Source organism: Tympanuchus pallidicinctus, unplaced genomic scaffold (genome assembly GCF_026119805.1).
Source record: "Tympanuchus pallidicinctus isolate F22 unplaced genomic scaffold, pur_lepc_1.0 scaffold18, whole genome shotgun sequence".
NCBI lineage: Eukaryota > Metazoa > Chordata > Aves > Galliformes > Phasianidae > Tympanuchus > Tympanuchus pallidicinctus.
The window spans coordinates 1,315,516-1,324,045 of NW_026294699.1; the positions used below are offsets into that span (position 1 = coordinate 1,315,516).

Sequence of the window (8,530 nt, forward strand, 5' to 3'; positions counted from 1 at the left end):
CGTGGGATCATAAAGGTTGGAGAAGATCAAGTCCAAGCATCGCCCAACACAACCAGCTCCATCACGAAACCACATCCCTGAGCGCCACGTCCACGGCTCTTAAACACCTCCAGGGACGGCAGCCGCCACCAGCCCTGGGCAGCCCCTGCCAGATCACCTCTCCGTGCAGAAATCCTTCCTGAGGCCAGCCGAAATCTCTCCCGGCGCAACGCGGGGCCGCCTCCCGGCTCCTCTCCCCCCCGCTCCCTCCCTCGGCCGCCAGGTGGCGCTCGCTCCCCGGTTACGGCCCCCGCGGCTGCGCCCGGCTCCGGTCCGCGCTGAGCCCGGCCCTGCCTGCCTGCCCGGCCGTCCGACCGCCGGCTCGTGCCCGGCTGCCCGGCCCTCGGTACGTCGGCATGCCCAGCCGGCTGTACGGGCCTGTCCGCCCGGCCGGCTCCCAGCAGAGGAACGGGAGAGGAGGACGCACTCTGGGAGCCCTGTCGGGGTTCCCAGGACCGACGCAGACCCTTGGCGGTGCGCCCGTGCGACCCCTTGCCCAGCGGGAGCCCTGTAGCTGGGAGCCCGTGCTCCAGATCCAACTCCTGTGATGCAGAGCATCCTCTAACTCTAATTCTGACCCCAACCCAAACTCTAATCCCAGCCCCAAGTGTAACCTCAACGCTAACCCCAACCCTAACCCTAATTCCATCTCCAACCCTAACCTCAACCCCAATCCTAACCCCAACTCTAATCCCAGCCCCAAAACCAACCCTAACCCAAATTCCAACCCAAACTCAAGCCCCAAACCTAACCACAACATTAACCCAACCCTAACCCCAACTCCAACTGCAACTCTTATCTCTAATCCCAGCCCCAACCCTAAATCCAACCCTAACCCTAAATCCAACCCTAACCCTAATTCCAACCCCAACCCTAATCCTGAGCTGCAGTGCAGCCCAGCTCAGCAGTGGCAGCTTGGGCTGAGAAAGCACCCCCTGGTACCCACTGGGTGCTACAAAACTGCACACCCTCTTCCCCCGCACCCCACCTTCACAAAGGCATTTGGTTACAGCCATCAATGCCCAGCATCACAGCTGTGTGCCGACTTGCACACCACCTTCTCTGGGTCGAAGAGGTGTCCAAGAGGACTGTTGGCTGCAGTTTCTGTTGGGATGGGAGGAGGCAAAGGAGAATCTTTCCTAAAATATGGTCAAAAAGAGCAGAACGCCGAGTCCAGCCTAGTGCTTCTTCCCAGCTCTAGAATGAAATACGGTCACGGCCTCGAGAACTCATAGCTGAGCCAGGGCCGGCGGCCCGGTCCTTTGTGAGCACCACCTCCTGGAGAGACAGTGTCTTTTGGCAGTTAATGGTGTGGAAGCAGACCAGGCGATGCCTGAGGACACCAACAGCCTCAGAAGGATCTGGTGGCTCTTGCACAACGCTCCCAGAAACACGCGGATACCAACGATCCCCCAGCATCTGCAACAAAGAGTTCTCCTCCAGGGCTGCTGCTGCCCCTAGCCCCCCCCAGGCCCCGTGCCCATTCCCTGTCCTGCTCTGGTGCTTGGAGACGCAGCTTTACCTCGTGCAGACTCTCCAGCACAGCCAGTGCTGTGAACTGGGAAGCACTGGCTGCATGTGCTGCTTGGTTTTGATATTGCCTGTCCTAGAAGCTTCAGGACCTCAGCGCGTGCCTCCAGCAGCATCAGTTCCAAAGCCCATAATGGCTTTTTTGTTGCTGTTGTTGAATTCAGCGAACTTTGTAGTGGTTTGAAAGGTAGGGAGAAAGATCTGGACCCGAATGAATGGGGTCGGGCAGTGAGTTGGTCACCTGCCCTCCAGTGTGCAGCATGGGACGGCTGGACAAGGCCATGTGTGGTGCGATGGGAGACGTGGCATGGCTCAAACCCAGCCTCCAGGTCCCAGGAGGAGCCTCACCCGTCACTCATTGCAATGTTTCTCTCACTGTGTGCTACCCAACCTGCTCAGGACACCCGGATGACACTGGGGAACAGATCTCCTGCCACATCTACCTGGTTGTCCCTGCGCCCACGGTGCTCCTCGGCTCTCAAAGACCTGCACCTCACTGCAGGTAGCTCGGAGCAGGGCACAGACTGCAGTGGGAGGAATGCAGGGCCTGCAGATGGAGGGATCCAGAATCCTCCTTCCCCAGATCCCTGTATCTATGCACAGCTTGGACTCGGCTGCACCAGCCACGTCCCACACAGCTGCTTCAGGACTTCGATGTCTCCCTGGCAGGCTCATCCAGCGCATGAAAATAAATATGTAGACTGGTTTGCTGTTTGCAAACTGGACCTGCTTTTTGTGAATGGATTCATTCACCATCTGCCTGAAAGAGCCATTTTAGCCAATGGTCTGCCTGCGAGCGCGTCCTCCCCACCAGCTGTGATTTGCTCTTCCTCGCTCTGCCTCTCGGATTGGGCTCCTGGGTGCCACGTGATGGGCTCCCTTCTCCTTGACGGCACATCTGACATTTTTAAGCAGAATAGCAAGCAGCTAATACCGAGGAGCAGCCATGCCTCCTGGGTGGCACTGCTGTTAGCGTTTGCTTTCAGTCATCAAAGGGAAGGGAGGCTCGTGGGCACGTTTTCAGAGGAACTGGTGTCTTTGGCGTGGCTGAGGGTGAAGCCCCAGAGAGTTCCTTTGCTGGTGGAGGGGTCCGTGCACAGCTCTGCCTAGGAGCAACCGGGCACGTGGTTGGGTTTGCTGCACGTGGAGACTCAGGGAGTGACGGTGCACTGCAGAGCAGAGAGGAGGAGCACAGCCTGCGATGGGTCTTGAGCAGGAACCCATAACCTCAAACCTGACAGCCCAGGGGAGATGGTGGGACGAGAGCCCACCGCTGCTGCTCCCATGGAGTGTGGATATATCAGTGCTGGCTGCTGCCTGCTGCTGTGGGAATTGAGAAAAGTCCCTGTTCAGCCTCAGCTTGAAAGTTCAAGGGAGGCCAATTATTGCCCGCAGATTGCTTGCCTGCTCTTCTAGGGATGATGAATGATAGGCTTAGGTCATCACCTAGACTGAGCCGGGTGTCTCAGGCTCTGGCATTAGATGCAAGCCCTGGCCCTCTGAATTAAGGCCAGCCCGGCAGAGCCGGAGTGCCAGCAGAGGTGGTGTTCCTAGAGAACAGCCATAGGCAGGGCAAGGTCTGCCCAGAGCTGAGCTAAACGGGGTGAACTGGCACAGGTAAGCGAGGAGAGCCTTGGGAAATGGAGAGAAAAGAGTTAACCTGCTCTGGTCCCAAAGCCAGATAGGATATGAAAAGCAGAGAAAAGTCCTCTGGGCCACTGACTCAAACGTCAGAAGACATCCTGAGCTTGTACTGTCTCTCCACCTGGCAAACCAGTGCCTGCAGCTGGGATCATCTAGACCGGGGCTTCAAGCAGCAAAAAGGCCAGCATCCGGGTGACTGTGTCACTACAAAGCAGTGGTAGGTACTGGTAGGAACTGCAAGGAGGAAACATCCAGAGTGATGGAACCGCAGGAACTGCGTAACACAGCACATGGGGTCGGAGCAGATGAGCACTGCGGTGCCAGTGCCGGCTGTGCAGGGAAAATGCACCTTTGATTCCCTGCTGTGACAAAGGGCAGCTGCAGGGTCCTCCACCATGTGTCCTGCCCTGCCTTGCCCAAAGGAGGATGGGGTTCAGCTTCTGAGTCTCCCAAACGCTGCGCTGTGGTCACCGGCACTGGAAACTCATTTTGAAATCACAGTCCGTGACGGTGAGCACAGAGATGGGGAGCAGTGCAGGCTTGGCCATTCCAGAGGTGGGAATTCTGCCTGGAGGAGGGAAGGGCATGGACTGCAAAGCTCCGCAGGGCGAGGGCAGCATCAACCCCTGAGGCACTGTGCAGCCGGAGGTGCCATCCGGACACCCTGTGTGTGCATGCCTGCACGTGTGTGGCCACAGCCACCTCTTGCCAACACGATGACAAGCGTGACCCAGCCTACAGGATGCCCCCACCCCTGCAGCTCTGGGCTCCTCTCCCTCCGGGTCACCACCCCATAGTTGGGGGCAGGGGGACTGGAAAAACCACGTGTGCAGAGCCAGCACCCACCGCACCGCCGGTCTCACGGAGGCCTGTCGTGCCCCTTCTCCCCTCCAGCCCGTCCCTTAATCACAAGCAGCTTGATGAGACAATGAAGCGACCGCACCAAAGAGCCGGGCTCGTTCCCCTTTGTCTTTCTCTCCTTTGAGGACGGGTGAGCCATCGTGCCCGCAGCCCGGCTGTCGCACGTCCGACTCATCGCGTCTCCGGGCAGCAAAGGACAGCGCATCCCCCGGCCGCCCGCCCCCCCAGCCCCTGCCCGTGCCCCGCAGGAGCCTCGGGGCACTTCGGTGCCCGGCGCACTCCCTTCTGCCCTCCGCCGTCGCATCGCTTCGAGCGGGACCAGCAGGCGCTCCCCTGAGACGCGGGCAGCCCCCTCCTCCCACGGCACATGGCACAGAGGCTTTCAGGCTGGTTTTCTCCGGCGTTCACACAAATCTCTCCTTCCCCGCTCCCGCCCCCCTTCCCCACACAACTGAACTCAGCCATTGAGTCCAGCGAATGGTTTATTTCCCAGGTTAGCACAAAGCCGGGGTCTCTGTGTGCCCCTGGAACCAGCAGAACAAAACGCACAAAGACGTTAGAGGGCCATTTGTAACCAAATCTCAACACACCAGATACTGTTGGGATTATGTCAGAAATATTTTCCCAGAATGCCCTCCCCCCATGCTCCCTCCTACAGATGTTCGGCCCCCACACCACAGATGTTGTTCCTCTTGCAAAATGAGCTTTCCCCTTCCTCTCCCAAATGCCCCTGATGTTTTGCACATTGCCGTCGCGAGGTCTCCTTTCCACTCTGCCCTCCACGTCCCCTCGTCCCCGCTGCCTTGCTGGCAGCCCCGTGGGAAGGTTGGCCTGCTCCATGGGGACGGCCACACGCTGCACACGTTCCATAGGGATGGATGGCCACGCGCTCCATGGGGCGGGACGTCAGCTGCAGGGCAGCCGCGCGCCTCTCGCCTCTGCCCATCAGAAGAGCCCTCTCCCTCTCCCCATTCTGACCTCTCACCTTCTGAGCGTGACCTCTCAGGTCTTGCCAGCTCCGGGTGGGCTCACCAGGCCCCAGTCCCCTTGGAGGGACCCCAGCCAGCATCCCGCTGCCTCCCCACGGGCTTCACGCACAGGGCGCTCGGCGGTGGTTTGTTCCTCAAGGACGCCAGGCAGATCGCACACACATAAAGAACGGCACAGACCTTCCCCTGGCCACCAGCAGCCCCCACGGAGCACGCAAGGAGACAGCTGGCCGTGCATCAGGGCCCCCCCATGGCCGCAGTGCCCGGGCTCCTCCCTGCTGGCCTCCAGCAGCTCGGGCAGAGCGGTGCCAGCGCCCAGCTGGAGCGGGTGCTGCTTCAGAGCCCGGTGCCGATGGGGAGATGTGGGCCTGACGGCTGCTCCGCGGCAGGCACGGGGCTGCCATCCATCCTTCCCTGCTGCAGCCGTGTCTGTCGCGAGGCTCGGGGCCGTGCAGCTGGATGAGATGGGCCAGGATCCTCAACCAGAGCCGGATCCACCAAGCACAGTGCATGAAGGAGCCCGGGATGGCGAAGCGAAGCGGGAACCTCCCGATGACTTCGGACGGCGCCTCCTGCCCCACGCACCGCATTCCTGCCCCTCTGTGAGCGCAGCTCTCCTCCTGCAGCGGGTTCCCACAGCTCCCCATGCAGCTCCGTGGGCTCTGCTCAGCCCCCGCTCCCTGTGTGACCCCGCGGGGCTCCGGGCGCCGTTCTTCAAAGATAGAGTTTATTGCTAAAAACGTTTCCATCACTGATAGCTCCTATTTACATTGATATGTGTTTTGTTTTGTTCTGTTTTTTTTTTTTTTAAAGGAATATTCAAGTAAACATTTCCAATAGTTTCTGGCATAATCTCTAGCTCTTTTTTTTTTTTTTTTCTTTTTTTTTTTTTTCCTATACACAAACGTTAAAAATAAATAAACTGTACACAGAAGATTTCCTTCAGCATCTCTACGTGACTATACGTATTCCCACACAACAAAACGATTCCACTCTTCCATAGATTTGTACTTCTCTTTAAAACTTCCTCCTTAAGTCATTGTTATACACTTAACGCCCCCCACCCCCCTCCCCTCCCAGAGCCGGAACACCAATGACAACGTCTGAAGAAGACAAAAAAAAAAAAGGAAAATACAGCACAGAGGAACGGCCACCTTCAGGGATGCTGCTGCTCTTCCCCGGGGTTTCCTTTCCCTTTGTTAAAACCATCTTGACAAGAAAGGAATCTGTGCCCCCCCCCCCCCGCCCTCTGCGGGGGGAGCGCTCGGGTTCGGTGGGGAAGGGTTTAAAATGTGGTCCTACGTTTTTAAAATAATAATAATAACAATAATTATAATTATAATTATAATAATTAAAAAAAAAAAAAAAAACAGCTGCGATTTCCCCCTTTCCTTTAAAATCTCTCTATTTACACGGCTGGGATTTTTTTTTTAGGGTTTTTTTTTTCTTTATTATTATTATTTTCCTTTCGTTAGAAGGCTATATACGTATAAAAATAGACATCTGATTGTAGTGCTTTACTGTGCCTTTGGCCTGCCCTGCAGTTCCTGGGTTCGCTTCTCCCCCTTTCAAATAAAATAACATTAAAATAAGTCAGACCCGGTTCCTCCCCCCGACCCCCCCATCACGCCCCGCGCTCGCCCCGAGGGGGAGGGCGGACGAACCCCCCCTCGGAAGATGCAGACGAGCAAAGAGAGCAGCGCGAGGGCCGGGGCGGCGCGGGGCCGTGCTAGCAGGAGCACTTGCACTCGGAGATGAGCGGGTACTGCACGGGGATCCAGGTGCAGTACTTCTGGCTGGACCAGCCCTGGCAGTGCCAGCGCAGGAACGTCTTGGTGACCGACTTGACGGGCTTGCAGAACATGCCCTCGGGCAGCGAGCAGGACTTCTCGGCGAAGCAGTTGCCCTCCTTGATGTAGCGCGGCCAGAAGCGGACGCCCAGGTCCTTCCAGGTGTAGAGCACGGGGCAGTAGGTGTACGCCCAGAGCCACTGCAGCACCTTCCGCCTCGCCTTCTTGCCCACCCGCAGTCGCGGCCCGCCCCGCTCCAAGCGCCGCAGCTCCGCCGCCCGCGCCCGCCCCGCCGCCGCCTCGGCGCCCGCGGAAGCGTTGGCGGGGCCCGGCACGGCCACGGCCATGAAGCCGGGGTCGAAATGGCTGCCCAGCTTCTTGCGCAGAGTCCGCTCGTCCAGGTCCTGCTCCTTCGGGTCGTACTCGGGGTCCGGGTGCTCCACGATGTCCTTCACCGGCAGGTTGTCGCTGGGCGAGGGCCGCAGCCGCAGGAAGGGCTGCCCGGCGCCCGGCCGCAGCAGCCCCAGGCAGGAGCAGAGCAGGAGCGCCCCGATGGCCGTCATGCTCCGGGCGGGCCCGGCCCCCGGCTCGGCGCTGGCGTCCCCGCGGGGCTGGCGCTGCGGCGCGGCTCCTAGCGCTGCCCGGCGGCGCCGGCCAGCTCCCGGGGACTCATAAATAGGCAGAGACAAAGTCCGGCGAGGCCCGTTACTTTAAATAGCTCGGCCGGCGTTGTGTGACAGACGCATCTGAGGCGCTCGGCGGCCGCTGGCTCCCCGGGGCTCCCCGCTGGGCCGGCTCCAGCCGCGGCCCGGAGCGCCGGGGGTCCGTGCCTCCCTCGCGGGCGGCGGCGGCGGGCAGGGCAGGGCACGGCGGCGGCCGAGCCTTCCTCCTCCTCCCGCGCCTCCTCCTCCTCCTCCTCCTCCTCCTTCTCCTCCGCCGCCGCTCTCGCTCGCTCTCGCTCTCCCCCCAAAATTCACAGCGGACTCGTCTCCATCGCCATGGTGACAGCTGGGCTGAGCCCCACGACAGCTCGTCTAGACGGTGTGACAGGGTTTGGCGTGAGACCGGAGCCCGAGAATAAAACCCTCCTTTATAGCCGGGCGAGCCGACCGAGGGGGCGGGGAGGAGGGTCACGACGGCGCGGCCGACTCGGGCGGCCCCTGCGCGGGCACCGCCGGGGCGCGGGCTCAGGCGGCGGCGGGCGGCGGCGGCGGCAGCGCCCGCGGCCCCCCGGGGCTCCTCCTCATAGCGGGCGGCCGGGGCGACCCGCGGCCCCCCGGGGCATCCTGGGCTGGGGGCTCCCCGGCGGCGGCGCGGCGCGCTCCCGGCTCGGTCTCCTCTCCGCTCAGCACCCTCGGCGGCCCATGCCGCTCGCCGCTCGGCCCCCCGCCGCGCTCAGCGCATCCGGCCGCAGGCGGCTCCGGGCGCCTCCCCGCTCCGCGCCGCCGGCTCGGCGCCTCCCGCTTCGGCTCGCTTCGGCTCCGTTCGGCTCGCTTCCCCGCTCTCCCTCGGCTCCGCCGCCCGCCCGCCCGCCGCGCACTGCCGCTCTCCGCCCGCCGCCCAAGTTAAATACGCGCCCGGCGCGCGGCCGCTCCGCCCCCGCTGTCACTTTCGCCGCGCTCTGAGTGACAGCGCGGCCCCGCGCGCTCCGCCGGGTCCTGCCGCCCCCCGGCCGCC

The 8,530-nt window shown here is 61.2% G+C and overlaps 1 protein-coding gene across 1 annotated transcript; it reads right to left on the minus strand.

Moving 5' to 3' along the window:
- Positions 1 to 4,551: 4,551 nt before the first annotated feature.
- Positions 4,552 to 7,726, minus strand: LOC128079067 (noggin-2-like). Its single transcript, XM_052679956.1, has one exon. It carries the CDS (start codon positions 7,414 to 7,416, stop codon positions 6,793 to 6,795), a length of 624 nt encoding a protein of 207 aa, XP_052535916.1. The 5' UTR covers positions 7,417 to 7,726; the 3' UTR covers positions 4,552 to 6,792.
- Between the last annotated feature and the right edge of the window lie 804 nt (positions 7,727 to 8,530).

Coding starts and splice junctions, on each gene's coding strand:
- LOC128079067 (XM_052679956.1), bottom strand. CDS start 7,416: ATGACGGCCATCGGGGCGCTCCTGCTCTGCTCCTGCCTGGGGCTGCTG.